The 16,954-nt window shown below is 36.0% G+C and overlaps 2 protein-coding genes across 2 annotated transcripts in view; both read right to left on the reverse strand.

The window, feature by feature from the left end:
* Window positions 1-6,567: 6,567 nt before the first annotated feature.
* Window positions 6,568-8,771, reverse strand: LOC140962426 (probable pectinesterase/pectinesterase inhibitor 12). Its single transcript, XM_073421309.1, has 2 exons — window positions 7,838-8,771; window positions 6,568-7,735 (listed from the first exon to the last, which is right to left on the reverse strand). The coding sequence occupies exons 1-2, from the start codon at window positions 8,748-8,750 to the stop codon at window positions 7,047-7,049; spliced, it is 1,602 nt and encodes a 533-aa protein (XP_073277410.1). The 5' UTR covers window positions 8,751-8,771; the 3' UTR covers window positions 6,568-7,046.
* A 6,262-nt stretch (window positions 8,772-15,033) lies between these two features.
* The window catches only part of LOC140962585 (uncharacterized), a 15,890-nt gene continuing 13,969 nt past the window's right edge, over window positions 15,034-16,954 (reverse strand). The window contains exon 5 of the mRNA XM_073421538.1: window positions 15,034-15,067. Coding sequence (XP_073277639.1) covers window positions 15,034-15,067 — 34 coding nt within the window. The remainder of the gene's footprint in view (window positions 15,068-16,954) is intronic.

The raw sequence follows: 16,954 nt of genomic DNA on the forward strand, positions 1-16,954 counted from the left end.
GGATAGTAATTATCTTGCATGCATGAATAATTCTTAAAATAAATTTACTAACATGTTAAGTTACAATTTCTTAAATAAAATAAGCCTAGATTAATTTATTCCAATTGGTTACACCTTTTAATTTAGACTTTTAATTAATTATTGGACATAAAAGAACTTATTTACTACTTATCTCTAATTAATTAATTAAATCCTTAAACATCATTTTACATTAAAATAAATTATCCTTTGGCTTAAATTAAATTTAGAAATATTTTCTTATTATTAAATTTTATCTCAATACTCCAACTCCAGTCCGGCCTCGCGTATTTAACCGAAAAGATAAAACTAAACTTCTGCGTAAAATAAATGATCATGACTTAAAAAATTTAAAAAAAATGAATTTAAACCCTCGTGCATAAAAAAAATCATTTTAATTTAAATAATAGTAATTATGCATGACTTATACGTAATCTGATTTATCGGGTTCTACACTTGGTCTAAGAAGAGTACGGGTATTGCTCACGCATTTTCTATTCTAGTTTCCAAGCGACTTCTCTTTCAGTATGATTAAAAAAAATCATCTAAAATTCCGAAATCATATCCAGTGATTCTTGTCAGACATCTTAATAGTTAATAACTAAAGTGTTGACTTACTCATACTTTGTATCATACTTTACACCACCATATTTTTTTCTCACTTCTATTGCTACACCCAATTATAACACTCTTATTAAAGCATAATTATTAGAATCGTTGAATCTACAATAACTTACTGTAACTCAATAGTCGCATATCTCATAATCATAATTTGATAAACTATTTCTCTTATGAGAGAGGAAAACCTTAATCAAAACCTTTTTGAATTCAAATGTAGCCCAATAATGTAACTCTAACTGAAATCCGAAAAAATCAATATCAACTTTTCCATTGAACATTTAATATAAAAACTAGTCTTATAATCAATCCCATATAAATCCCAAATTCATGTCTTAAATTTAATGTCGACTATGTAATGCAGACACTGATTCTCAATTATTATTGTTTTATATCCAAATACTTGTAGTAATGTAAAATTTCAAAAGTCAAACTATAACCCAATATGGCAAACCTAAAGTAAACTTCAAAATATTATCTTAAAAGATAAAAATTAAAATTTCAATCGATCATTTCACATAAACTCTAATATCAAATTTTCTTTTCTTTTTTTAATACTAAATCTTAATTTCCCATCAAGACTACGAAAATTGGTTTTGCTTAACGATTTCTCAAAGCACGGTTGCGTTGATAGTGAGGCTAGAATCGTCTTACCCATGTTTTTTCGACTTAAAGCGTTAGCTACCTCATTCGTCTTGCCTGGAAGATATTTTATCGTTACGTCAAAATAATTCAATACATCATCTGTGTCTCTTTTCAATTCTTTCCGCGTGAACAAATACTCGAGGCTATGATGGTTAGTGAAGATCTCACACTTGACGTCGTAAAGGTAATGCCTCATATTCATTAATGCAAAAACTATTGCCGCTAACTCAAGGTCGCTGGTTGGGTTGTTTTGCTTATACAGTTTCAATTGCCTTGATACAAAGGAAATTACTTTTCCTTCTTGCATGAGCATATATCTTAGACTTTTCTTTGACGCAATTCTGTAATTGAAAAAAAATCCTTGCCCTCATCAAGCAGCACTGCCATCATTGTGGTTGCAAGTTTCATTTTTAAGGTTTCAAAACTTTTCTCACATTCTTTGCTCCAATTTAATTTAGCGTTTTTTGTGTGATTTTTGTATGAGGTATTGCTATTGATGGAAAATCTTGGGCAAATTCCCTATAATAGCTCCACAATCCTAAGAAGCTCTGAATTTCTGTCATTGTCTTTGGTCTTGGTCAGTCGGTGATTGCCTCTATTTTCTTAGGATCCACAAATACTCATGCCTCACATATTATGTGACATAAGAAAGTGATGTTCTCACCTTTCTTGAACTTTTCATATAATTCTCTCTCCCTTAGCCTATGAAAAGAGAGAAGAAGATACTCATTGTGGTCTTCTTTTATTGGTGAGTGAATGAGGATCTCCTCGATGATCATCGCTAAAATTTGTCAAGGAATGGTTTGAACACCCTGTTCATTAGATCCATGAAGACTGATGGTGCGTTCGTCAAAGCAAAAGGCGTTACAGTGAACTCATAATGCATGTACATTTTTCGGAAGGCTGTTTTGGGAATATCTTCAACCCTGACCTTCAATTGGTAGTAGCATGTTCTCAGGTCGAGCTTGAAAATTATTGTTGCTTCTTCAAGTTGATCGAAAAGATCGTCTATTATTGGAAGAAGATATTCATTCTCGATTGTGATCTTATTGAGTTCTCTATAATCTATACACAATCTCATACTTTTGTATTCTTTATTCACAAACAGTACTGGAGTTCCTTATGAAGACATACTCGGTTGAAATTGCTTCTTATCTGGCAATTCTTGGAGTTGTTCTTTTAGCTCTTGGAGTTCGGTTGGTGTCATTCGATATGGTGCTATTGAAATTTGTGCAGCACTGAGAACCACATTGATTTTGAACTCAACCTCGTGGTCCGAGACTATCTCGAGAATTCTTCCAGAAAAACGTTCGGGAATTCCCGCACTATTGGGGTATCTTCCATCTTGAGCTCAATTTTTTCCTGCACTTTGTTCACCATTGCTAGTTAAATTCTTTTCGATTTTATGGATTTCCAAATCTGGGAATCAGAAAGAATGTATTTCTATCTCTTGGCATTGCCATGGTACATAATTTCTTCTTGGTTCGCGGTTTGTACTCCGGAAATCTGCTATTGCACTGCTATTAGATAATCAATCCATCTACATGATGACGTCGAAATCTATTGAAGTGCTTTGAATCAGTCGGCACTGAATATATGCAAATAGATACTGATTTTATTCTATTTTGAAATTATCACGATTACCATCTCAAAACTTAAAGCTCATATAACATCTTGGAACTTAACTCAATATCAATTTATTGCCTATTGACTTAAATCCCAAAAACTATAAACCAGTCTTCATAAAATAAAATCTTATTCAATCTTGTACCATTGCTAGGTAAATTCATTCCGATTTTATGGATTTTCAAATCTGGGAAGCAGAAAAAATGTATTTCTATCTCTTGGCAATGCCATGGTACATGATTTCTTCTTGGTCCGCGTTTGTACTCCGGCAATATGCTATTGCACTGCTATTAGATAATCAATCCATCTACATGATGACGTCGAAATCTACCGAAGTGCTTTGAATCAGTCGACACTGAATATATGCGAATAGATACTGATTTTATTCTATTTTGAAATTATCACGATTACCATCTCAAAACTTAAAACTCATATAACATCTTGGAACTTAACTCAATATCAATTTATAGCCTATTGACTTAAATCTCAAAAATTATAAACCAGTCTTCATAAAATAAAATCTTATTAAATCTTGTACAAATGAAATTAATCCTCAATTAATTCTTGTGCTAAATCTTACTTTCAACAAGACAATGATCTTAGAGAACTTTAACACAAACTATTTTTATTGAATGTATTTCTTCTTAAATCATTCTTAGTACCGTAACAAAAGTCAAAACTTACTATGCTATATTTTTTTCAATATCCAGCAATATCTCATAACTTATTTTATTTAAATAAGGTCGTATCCTACTAGTTATCCCAAAATAATATAAATTACTAAACCTTAAGATATTGTCTCCCAACTCATTTAAACAAGATAACCCAAATCATATATATTTAAAGTTAACGTTTAGCATTCTTAAGAACTCAAATTAATGTTTACACATTTAACTACTGCCCAAAATCAACATCTATATGGGAATATTCAAAACTTATTATAACTCTTATATCAGATTTTTACATACTAGTTTTCTTTTTTCCATAAATAATTTATTTTCCCCAAATCAAATATTTCATCTTAAGTCAGAAGCTTAAGTCAACTTATCTCAGATAGATATAATCCCAACAATATAGGTCAATACTAATTGTTCCCTCAATCCAATTACATAAAAATCCGATAAGCACTACAAGAAACGCGTTGAATGAGATTTTTAGAGAAATTTTCCAAAAATGGAAAGTTTAGATAAAAACATATGAATTTAAAGCATATGTCGATAGGCGTTTAGAACAACTGACGGAATCGAATTTGGAATTTCCAACGAAAAGTTATGGGTTCTACGAAACTTTACTAAAACGGAAATACGCGATTTCAGAGGCCTAAACGAAAGAATTTTGTGTTTTCGGACCATGCTTCTCAACCTCGTTGTAGATATTAATTGTTGGGTCGTTCCGGGGGAGATCGCGTCGGCTCTTTGCATGATCTTGTCGATTTTTTTTTTTGGTAAAATTTTTCCAACTGGATTATTAACCTGGCGGCTCTGATACCACTTAAATGTCACGTCCCGAGACCAAGGTTAGTCGACACCGGCGTTGTTCATTGCTAAACAACAAGCCTCGTAGTACAGTATAAACCAAAACCTGTTTATATCATAAATACCATAAAAATGGAATCGTCTTTACAATAGTAACTCTGAAAACGATAAAAATCTGCGGAAGCGTTTATAACTTGAATTAAAACTAACAAGAACATATTCTTAATTAAAATTCTTCGTGCGTCCACTATCAGCCCAAAAACTAGTGTCTGATTCTTCTTTCTCCATTTCTTATTTTGATTTATCTGAGGAGGGTAGAGTAAGGGGTGAGTGATATGGTCGTCATTCAGAAAGTTGGGGCGGGGCCGTTCGAGTACAACACAAGAAAATGCATAAAAATTCGAAACACACACCTTTCATAACATGACTTAACCACATGCATAATATCGACCAGACACTGAGATTCCTCTACTTTCAATGGTTTACTGATATCAGTCCCTAATTTTTACTTCTCTAATGCGGCGAGGTCATATAGCGGTTATATCTCCCACCGCGTAAGGGTACGTCGTGGTTGGGATTCCCACCCATATCAAGTTGAATTCTCACAGTGTCAAAACTTAACTCATGCCAAAAATCATAACCAGAAGGGGTAGAAGAAGAATTTGCACTCGACCGAATTTTAAAACACAAGAAATGCATAACAAAATTTACACATTTAAAACAAGCCCACGTACCTTAGACCTGGAGAAAAACATGAAGAATTCGAAAATCATGGAAGAATCGTGCAACTGACACTTCGAAAACTATGCAGCACATCGCCTGGAAAAATCAGCCGTCTTGAAAAATTCTTTGCGCCTTATTGAACCGTTAGATCGGACTCAACTTTTACAGTATTTCCAAAATTATGTCAAATAAATTATGAACGGTGGAGATCAGGTTTGGAAATCTTTTTATCCTGTTTATGGATTAAAAACCGTAGGTATGCTGTTTCCCGCCTAGAATCGGAGCAGTTTTCTTGCGAAGGCTATAAACGAAAAACTAATCGTTGGATTTGTCCGAATTTTGGATATGTTATTAAAAACATATGGAAGCAAATTCAGAACGGTGGAGATCGGAGTATGAGTACCCTAGGGAGAGAAACGAATTTCTGAACTCGGACAGAATTTTGCTGACTCTTGCAGAATTTTTTGAGAGGAATTTCAAAAATATGAGAGCAAAACTAGAAAATTTGATGTATAAATGAGGTGTAAATTTTGAATGGGAGCTTTTCCTGTTTATAGGGAAGTGACTGCTATCCTGATCGTGTATTATCCTCGCGTTTGAACTTTTAAATCAAGCTTTAAATCTAGGATAATTATCATTCTTTTATCCGTGATCTTGGATAATATTTCGAAATCTAAATATTCATCCCTTTGATATTTCGAAATTTAGGGATCATATTATCCTCTGTTTAATCTTTATCTTGGTATATCAAATCTTAAATCTTTATCTGGTAAAAATCTTTCTAACTTTGAATTTATATCTCCAATTTTACCTGTTTATATCCAAATTCCTTATTTAATTTCTTGGATTGTGATAGACTTATTTATTATCCCAAGTTCAAAATATATGCACAAGATTTTCTTAAATCTTGAACTCCAAAAATATTGTACACGATATAATTATCCACCCAACTTTAGATAAACTGCAAATCTTACATCTTAAATAAAATAATGAGATAGATACCCAAAGATTGAATAATCCTAGCACAATTAAATTAAAAAAATATTATCACGATTGCAAAATCTTGGATTTTACAATTACTATTCAAATTTCCAACTTCTTTGTTTCATACACTACACACACAACTCTTTGGCAACAAAAATCATGTTTTCTAATTATAAATAATTTTTTTTTTAAAAAAAACATGTTTACTAGTACAAATGAATACACAAATTCAAAAGAACCACGACAATATTTCGATTTGCGTGTGTGCCATGTAAAACTGCATCAATTTATTTAAAAATGATAAAAAAAAAATTTAACTACTAAAAACACAACGATTGTAGATACTAAATTTGACCGTCCGTTATGATCTCCTAAACAAATATGACATCATAAACAAATAAAACTAGAGAAACACTACTGGGAATTGAGAGATAAAATCTTAACATGATATATATTTTCAATAAAATGTAGGAATTGTTGACATATACTAAATAACGTTGCTAAAATATGAAAAAGATGATTTGAACTATTGAAAACTGGAATGAAAACTATGAAAACGATTGACAAAAGCAATGAGAATTCTTCAGGGAGTTTGCTAGAATTTGTGCGAGAGATTGTGTGTGTTTTGTTTTCTAGCCGATTATCTCTTTTTCTGCTGAACGCTGGGCGGTTTTCTCCACTCTCCAATGACCAATGATCTTCTCCAGTTTCTTTGCAAGATCTTTTCTTATTTGAGCACTTCTTGATTTATCTAAATCAATTTGAATCGATGGAAATTCAGCTAATTTGTCAGCCAAATTTTGATGGGCTTGCATAATTAAATTGGACTTACGCAATTTTAGCCCAAACACATGTATTTCAAATGTTGAATGTGACTCGAGCCTACTACTCATACGAAATAAATTTACTGGCTATACTGATGAACTAGCTACAAGTTGGGGTTCAATCGAATTCAGATCACACCCCGTCGTCATACGGTATTGAAGTATACGCCAGCCACTCATCTCCGGTGATAAACTCCGATACGGTAAAGTTAGATGCCTCGTTGTAGTCCATCACCCTGTACCCTCTCCAAGAAACTCGTTTACTCGTATCCGAACCAGGCCCGAAATTCTCATACTCCCCGTAATACAAAGTGTCCAATCCCTGATCCCCATCCCATGGAGTCCATCCTTCTGCTTCAATGAACTCATCAATATAACTATCCAAAACCACAGTCCTGGAATAATTCTTCCACGGCCTGCCTAAATAACTCCTCACCACGCTCGAGTTCGCGTACAAGTCGTCCGTAGCCAAAATTGAACAGTTCTGCAACGATATCCCCGTGTTCTCATCGGGGTTTTCGCGTGACTGGGCCGTGATCACCGTGAACTGGCCCGGCAGTGGCATGCGGGAGATGATGCTGCAGCCCTGGAAGATGGCGGCCGCGTTCCCGAAAATGTAGTCTATGGTGCCGAATATGTCGCACTCTCTGAAGAACTGCCGGAAGGAGTGTACGTAGAGGGAGTCCTGGAAACCGAGGATGACGCATTTGTATAGGGCGGACAGGTCCGCGCTTATGCGGAGGGCCACGGCCTGGTGTTTCTCCGGCCCGGCCGTGTTCTCGAAAGATATTCCGCGTGCAAGGAATCCTTCACCCGATACCGCTGAAAGATTATTAGATATATGAGGCTGGAAAACTATATTTTTTAAGAAATATTAAAATATCAAATTATACATTTGAAATGAATGAAATTTTGAAGATTTACCAACGGTGGCAGATCTGAAAGTGGTCCACCCATCGGCAACACTTCTGCTGCCAGTAATCCAAGTAACATCGTTCCCATCTCCAATGAAAACAATGTTAGTCTTCCAGCTCGGAATCTCCACATTTTCTTGATAAACTCCTTGCATTATATAGATAATGGTCCTATCCATACTGTTATTCGGGGCAAAATTCACAGCATCTGATACAGTAGTGAAGTTCCCGCTCCCATCTGCTGCCACCGTCAGCAAATCTCTAGGATCATATTCATTACCCTGTAGGATCCGCCACATTCCCCTGGACAGCCATGGCGGAAAACCGAGGAGCCGCCGGTTGTTCCCGCCGCCGCTTGGCGAGCCAGGCTTCGAAATCATGGACAATGAGTTGCTGACATGCTCGTAAGCGGTGCTTAAGGAAGATATCAGCGTGGGTTTCAGTGAACCCGTGGCTGAGCTCAGACCCTCCAAGCAAGTGACTCTGTTCGTCAAAGCCGCGCTGAGAAAAGTCCTGGCGTCGGTTAGTTTTCTTGAATCGGGCGAATTAATTAGTCGGGAAATGGATTTCTTCAAAGAAGAAAGTGTGATTTGGTGCAGCTCCTTGCAGTCTTGGATGGTGCCCCTTTGTTTCTCGACAAGATTGGAGTACCCTGCGTTGGAGAAGAGATCGGAGAGCTTGAGAGACTCGGCTATGGCGGTTTTCAGGGTCTGGAGTAGGAAGGCGAGAGTGCTCGGGCGGATGTTTATGGAGAGGCTGAGCTTCAGAGAATCGAAACAGGAATCGGGGAATGGTGTAGATTTGCAGAAGCTTTTAATGTGTGAAAGATGGGATTGTGAATCAGATGAAGATTGCAAAGAATGTGTTGCTGAGAGGAAGAAGGAAGAGAGAATCATCAGAGACTTGAAGATGGTGGAAGCCATGGCGGCTGGAGAGGCAATGGAGACTCGCTCGTGTTTAAATATGGCTAAAGAATTATTTTTAATATAGTTTCTATAAATAATTTATTTTTAAAATGAGTTTATTTGGAAATCGTTTTTAAAGATATGAATAAAAATTACTATTTGCTTCAAACTTTTGCCCAAAAATGTCTTTTTTTTTTCTTTTATATTTCTCATTGAACATGTCTCTTATACAAAATATATTTTTATGAGACGAGTCAACATATATATTTTACACATGAGTTATTTACGTTGAATTTTAATGCTTCAATACGTATGTTTTATTCGATATAAAATAGTGAAAATTATGGAGAAAAATGAAAAAAATATATCTCAAAATTTAAGTATCGAAGAAAGTTTTATTAAATCGAAAAATACAAAGACATTAAAAATTATTAACATAAAGATATTTTATCTGATATATAATATAAATATAGAGCAACTGACACGAAAAGTAGAATAAGTTCAAATTAGGCTGCTTTACTCGTGAAAGACTCGAGCAACCAGTGATCCAACTAAATGTATACATGACGTAAGCAAGGGGCTCCTCTCTAGATTACGAGAGTTGATCTTCCGGAAGTATATGTATGTATGTATATATATAATGGACCAAATCCTAAACACATAAACCGATTACGAGATGTAAAGTAATGGAACCAGACTAATCTAGTAGTATACAAGATCAAACCGGTTCAAAATTTGCTAAATTGGATGTATAACCCAACCCAAAACCGATTCAGAACGAAACAAATTCATCCGAACTCAACCGAATAATTGGCCAAATTAGAATGGAATATGACTAGGTTCATACCCAATTCGTATCAATATTTTTTCCAATACCCAATTAGTGGACGATTACACCGAGTCGGGTTGATGAATTGGAGATGGTTGCGCGGGCACCTATAGGTGCACTCTCAAGGGAGAAAGAACGTTAATGGGCGCCGGAAGATTCTCCGGCATGATCACTCCGACGCTCAAGTCAGTGAAGACAGTGAAGGGTTTTAGAGAATCTTGTAGCAAATGTTGTAGATGATATGTAAGTTAATGAATTTTTAAATGCTAAACAAACCTGATATTTATAGAAAGCAAGTCAATGATGACCTTGTTTTCAGTGCCTACTTATTAATTATGGCAAGATGATTGCTCGTATCCTGCTTGCTGACACCAGCTGCTCTGACAATCCATATTGTCCCCTTTGCCCTATCCATTCCAAATGATTTGACAACAATTATTACCAAGATAAGATTTGACAACAATGATTACCAAGATAAGATGTCCCCGTACTTGTGCATTTGAGTGCGATGTTTTTATCGAGGTAACCCAGCCAGGGAGATATCATCTGGGTTCTGTCTGAGAGCACGTGCTCCCTTAGCCTGGGTAAATGATGCTCTGACATCTATCTACCCGGCCCCTTACGTTATCCTATTGAAAGCTTTCCATGATCCGAGCTATTCATCTATTGTTTTGGACTATCCATGACCCGGGTTCTTCTGAGGGTGAGTGCGGTGTTTTTATCGAGGTAACCAAGAAAAGGAGATATCATCTGGGTTATGTCTGAGAGCACGTGCTCCCTTAGCCCTGGTAAATGATGCTCTGACATCCATCTACCCGGCCCCTTACGTTATCCTACTGAAATCTTTCCATGATCCGAGAGCTATTCATCTATTGTTTTGGACTATCCATGACCCGGGTTCTTCCGGAGGTATCACCAATCCATGATCTGAGTTCTTCCAGGGGTATCACCACACACACACACACATATATTGTTAGAGTAGATGTCCTGCAAGCCAACTGTTGGCTAGAGATTTTATTGACTCAGTTGTAATAAACAATCTTTATTTTAATACAATTCATTATTTCATGGTTTGTTATTTCTTCATCTGTATACCCATGTGAACAATATAGATAAAGACCTTGATTATACTTTAATACAAATGGATCGTAATTCGATGTTGAAACTCATTTGTAAATACTGTATGATATAAATTCGTTCCTAGTCGATTCAGCCACCTAAAACATGGATAAAGGTCGCTTGATCTCGAGACTAGCATCTGTGATGTTTTGTACTGCGTTTCTTGATAAGGGCATAGAGATGTCTAAACATGCAGATGGATAGTCATATGATGATTATACCGAACAACCCTCCCTCGGACTTTCCAAGTGGTTATCATTCATCGAGAGGATAAGTCCGTGGTTATGATTGTACACCATTAGTCCTTACGACATGGGACAACACTGAGGCTCTATATGCTAGGGCTGTGCTTTGACTCGTTTACCGGCTCCAAGAGAGTCATCAAGTGGAGAGGTTGGGTACAGTTGAGACACATATAGGAGCCAGTGCATTGTAGTCGGGGATTCACCGCTCACCTACGGGTGTGGATATCCTATGTGATCTGATGAAATAATAGTGCGTTGAATTTCTGGCCAGAGTATGAGATGTAAGTTGTTGAAGGAGTTCTTTAATAGTACTTGCAATGCCACTATTTATATGTGTCACACAGTTATCGAATTATTATGCGACCCTCGATGAACCAATGGTTGCAAATTCGATCGGGATATATGAGATGAAGGGACCGTACTATACGTTAATCATAATCGACTGGTTCTTGCAGGCAATATCAGTGATACCTAGGGAATCATGGGGCAATGCTACTAGACGCACTTACCATGATTCAATGGGTTTAATCAGAAATATGATTTCTGACATTCTCATGATCAATTGTTGATACATAGAATGGGGCAAATAAGGGTAAGCCCGAATAAAGGATTATGTCCTGAATCACAAGGAGTTGTGAACCCACGGCTAGCTGTATCCCTGAACCATTGAGGGTCAAACAAGCAATAGATCATTTGTTCCCGTTGAGAGAATAAAGTCAAGGAGTTGAATTTATAATTTAAATACTAAATTCAAATGTTGAATTTATGATGGATTTAATTTATTAAGCTCAAAAGTTGAGTTTATTAAGTTTTAAATTTTTGAGGTAATAAATTCAAGGAGTTGAATTTATTATTTAAATATTAAATTCAAATGTTGAATTTATAAGAGATTTAAATTAAACGTAATGGGTCTATGTATAATGGGCTTGTAGGAGTACAACACCAACATACATATTATTAAAGTTCTTAATTGGACTTTAAAAAATTAATTAATTAATTAAACTAGTTGGACTAGAATAATTAATTGTTTAAGCCCATTAAGTGTTTAATTTTATTAATGGACCCTAAGTTTATATATATGTGTGTATTATGCTTAATGTTAAACAAAATTCATTCAAAATTTTTTGAAAAACCCTAGCCTCAACTAAACACCAAATTTTTGAAAATTCATTTCCCATCTCCTCTCAATTTTCGGCCATGCTCTCTTGAAAAGAGATTGAGCCGCCTTTCGAATTAATAATCTCAACGTAAAACTTCTTCCAAATATTCTAGTGCTATTTAGAAGAGGAACAAATCATCTAGTCGTGGACTTGATTAGATGAATAAAGAAAGGAGTTTCCGAAGAACATTCGTAGGGATTCATTAAGAGCTAGATCCGTCAATACCGCATTAGTCGGAGCCGAGTGAAAATTGTTCACCAAAGGTAAAATTTTTAAACATCCTATGTATGTTTAATTTATAAAACCATACGAGTGCTCAAACAAATATATATTTTTATTGTCAAAATAAAATAAAAATTTTAAACTTCCGCTGCGTTTTGGGCACGAGAAAATCGAGATCCGACAATGGTATCAGAGTCAGGTTCTTTATATCGTATGATTTTAAATCATATTAAATAATTTATTTCTAACCACACAAGAAAATTTTTCAGAAAATTGATGCACAATAAAAATTTATTTTTCCAGAAATTAAAAAAAATTATTTTCGAATCTGCCCGGAACTGTTCCGGGCAATCCGTGCACGCAGGGCCGCGCACGGTGGCGGGCAGCGTGCGCGCGGCGTCGGGCGCGCAGATCGCAGTGTCACGCACGCCAGCGGGCAGTGCGCGCACGGCCTCCGGCACGCCTGCGCATGCCTGTGCGCGCGTGCCTGCCAGTGCCCGATACGATCGGACAACAGGCGGGCGGCGCGGGCAGCTGCCCGGGAAGTTCTCGGACACTGTGCTGATTATTGGGCTTGAATTGTTTAAGCCCAGGGTGCGATTTTCTGATTTTTCAAAACTTTATATTAAATTGATATTTTATGAAAATGAGTTCAATTTATTTTTGAAAAATTAATTTTTGGAAAATTAATAATTTTCTTGTAAAATAAATAATTAGAATGTGATTTTAATTATTTATGGTAAAAATGAGTTTTACAAAGAAATCAAATATTATTGAATTAATTGGAAATTAAATAAAGGTGTTTATTTGATTTATTAAATTCTTTAATAATTGTGGTGATTAGTAATAAAATTATTATATGTATGATTTATTAGTTAATTAAATTTGTTTAATTAATTGATGTTAATATTTGATATTAAATGCATGAAGAATGATCGAGAGTCTTGACCATATGTTATGATATTTTACTGTTTTATTCACTTTGTTAATATTTGATATTATTAAAGTGGGTCTGGTTTATAGCCCGTTCCCACCCCCATGAGATTATCCCTTATGTGCCATGGCTATTTAAATGTAATTATTAGAAATAGTGGGAGATCAAGACTGGAAGATGGTGGGCCCAATGCACAAGATGAAGACATGTAAAATATTGGAAGCTCTTGTAATAGTTGCATTTGCATCCATGCATTCACCTAGGTTTTGGACCTGGATCCATGTATGGCTCACATGGATCTAATAGTGTTGGCGATTGATCATCCTTATTTATTGTTGAATGTCATATTATGATATATGTGATATAAAGTAGCATGCATGTATGTATATTATTAAATAATATAGTTGCATGAATTCGAAAAACTTACAAACTCGTGGCACACGATTTTTTAAATTAAAATGATGAGACAATTTTGAAATTAAAATCCCTCATTTTGAATATGATTCAAAATTTATATCAAACCGTAAAAGCCAAAATTAAAAGAGTTTAATGTTTCCTTGCCTTCCATCAACCGTGGTTGCATGTTGATTACTACCCGCGGACAGTGTCTGACTCATATTATTGGGGAGGTCTGGACGCCGGAAAGCTGTGACTTCCACTGGACATATGATGTGAATTGAGTGGAACTCCCATGACTTTGGCTCATATTATTGGGGAACTCATGGCGACCGTCCACTACAATTCAATATTGATGGGTTGGTTTGACACGTGAAAATAAACGACGTCAGATTATTGGGTCCTTATTAAACGTGAGGTAAAACACGCGGAGGTGGCATATGGATGCAATTGGATTCTACCTTTTAGAAATTATAATTGGCTGATATTATTCGGGATTATAATTGCCTAATTGGACTCTACGTGCCCACTAAGGAAATACGATTTATCTTTTTCATCAGAGGGTGGTGGAAATGTCAAAATAGTGGGAGAAAATTTATAGAATAAAAAATCCATATTTTATATCATTAAATTATTTTAAAATAATCAGCAACAATTATTCTGTTTCCATATCAGTATATTTTCGATTTCGTCACGTTATACATTTTTGTTATTAATAAGCTAACCAAACCAAACTTTCAAGACTGGTTGAGAAATTGTTCTGAATTCGGATAAAATGCATACACACTAATGTCAGTCATGTTGAACTGACAAAGCAGGCAAGATGGTAGGACCATAGTATGCAAGCTAAAGTGCAACATGCTCGCTTTTATGTCAAATGAACTGTAGGGACAGTTTGAGGAAATGTTGAATGCTGCTGACATTCGAATGCACTTGCAAGAGTTGCATGGTGCATGAAACTCATACAATGATGCACAGCCCTTTCAAGGAGCTCATGACTACACGTATGCAAGATGAGGCTTTGGCCCATGAGCGTGGTGTACGTATGACTGGGTTTATTGAGAATGTGGTGGGCCTGGAATATGTGATTCCTAACGAGTTACTAGATAACATCAATTTGTTGTTTTTCTCTTCCTCATTTGACGGGGATACGGTGAACTTCAATTTGAATAAGATAGATGATAGCCTTGAAGAGCTAGTCAATACGCTTATGACTTATGAGATCAGCATAAAAGAGAAAAATGTTGTTTTTCTAATGGACCTCTCGTCAGACGAAAAATAGTGTTAAGAAAAGAAAGTATTATTCTCAAGAATTTTGGTGTATGACAAAATCAGGACAGCACGTAAACATCTGCAGTTCATATTTGTGTCAAGCATCAATCCAACCGGCTAAAGCTCAAAGGAGTATCAACCGCAAGTATTTACGACCGCTGGCAAATTGAGAACCAGATCATTAAAGAGAACCATTTATTTCTCAAATACATTCTCTGACCGGTTTAATACGTTTAAAAGTATTACACCATTTTGAAGTCAACGTATACCTACATCAGTTCCAAGAATGATCCACATTTAATTCTATCCCAGAAAAGGAAGACCAAGTATAGACTTCGAGTTCTGATGCTAAGGAAACAGCTATCATAAAAGAAACTCCTCAAGGAAAGCGCTTCAAAATTACGCTGAGCAAAAAGAACATTAAACGCGTCAATAAATGCTCATAAAGATGACAATGACACATCTGTTCAGGAGGTTCATGTTTACGTTTGTTGTCCTTTTCGACCGTTAAGACAATCGGCTATATCATCTGAGAAGGATGCAAGATAAACTCAGGCAAGCAACACTACTCTATTCGACAGCTAAAAAATCATTAGTTTGCATACTTTAAAGATCTAAGATCGCCATCAAAAGTCTACTTGCCTCTTCGCTCTATCAGCACGCTTTCAAACAGAAACATACTTGATCATTTCAAGATCATTTTCGTGCTACTTAATTCAAATTGTTTATTTATATCAGTAACTGTAGAGGCCTAAAAATCCTTACTTGAAAATTTGCGGAAAATTTAATTTTTTTCTTTTAGAATAAATGGAGTGCCTCATTCATACCAAAAACTGATAAAATATTTAACGTTCAAAACAGCAGCGGAAGAAATTATTACTTGCCAAAATAACAAGTTAAAGTATTCAATAACTAATAAAATATTTGAGCATCAAAATGGCAAGTGCTGAAACTGAGGTCCTCGGGTGCCACTACTGCCGACTCGAGCTAGCTCACTGGTCCCCGCCCTCGATCCCGACATCATCAGTACCTACAACAATCAAGTCTAGTGAGTCTAAAGACTCAACATGCATATATCGTAAATAACGAGTAAATATAGTAAAATTGCATGGGAGTAAAATTTCATGTCATGAGGCATATCGTAAAATGTCGTGTCATGATTAATTATAATACGTGCATAGCTGAACTGAAAATCATAGTGAAACTGTTTGCTCCTTGGAGCCCTGTACTGAAATAGCATATAATAATTTTCTGTGAGATTATGGTCTACGCAAGTGGTCCCTGAACTGAACTGAACTGAGCTGACCGATACTGGTGACCGGACCGATACTGGGGATCGAATTTACGTCTGATCAGACTACTGCCACAGTACTGGGTGAAACAACTGAACTGACCGGTAACTGGTGACCGGGCCGATACTGGGGACCAGACTTAAGCATGATAGTAAAGTGACCACAAGCAATATCGCATAAATCTCAAAATGAATATTTTTGCACGTACTATAATTAAATAACTGAATTAAATATCCTGTACCCATTTTAATGCTAGGATTGGATCGCTCCCAGGCTCGCTGCAACCTAAATATGCCTTGAAAATAAGCAATAGACTTATGGGACCAAACTATACAATAACCTTCAAAAATGTGACAATTACGCCTACCGACTTCGTATTAAATCATGACTCCGAGCCAACCCGAACCAACACTAAACCATCATGTAGTCATGATTAAAATACGTCTAAAATGATCAAATAATGCTCCTAAAATGGTGAGGGCCGAAATCTAGGTGAATGGAGGCCAAAACATGAAACGCTCTTTCGAGAGTCAATTTGGCACATCGCACCGTAAATTCTCGTACGACCTCAAAAATGATCCGAATCACGAACGGCCAAAAACATGGCCTTCTTAACTCAATGAGGTACTGTCCAGTCCAAGGCCATGGGCTAAAAGCCAACCGAGAACTCGAACGAGCCACTGAACCGTCACAGCAAGTTGCTGTCCAGAAATACAGCAACTGTGCTTTGGTTTCCTTTCATCGTTTGCGAGG

Source organism: Primulina huaijiensis, chromosome 17 (assembly GCF_012295235.1).
Source record: "Primulina huaijiensis isolate GDHJ02 chromosome 17, ASM1229523v2, whole genome shotgun sequence".
Taxonomy (NCBI): Eukaryota; Viridiplantae; Streptophyta; class Magnoliopsida; order Lamiales; family Gesneriaceae; genus Primulina; species Primulina huaijiensis.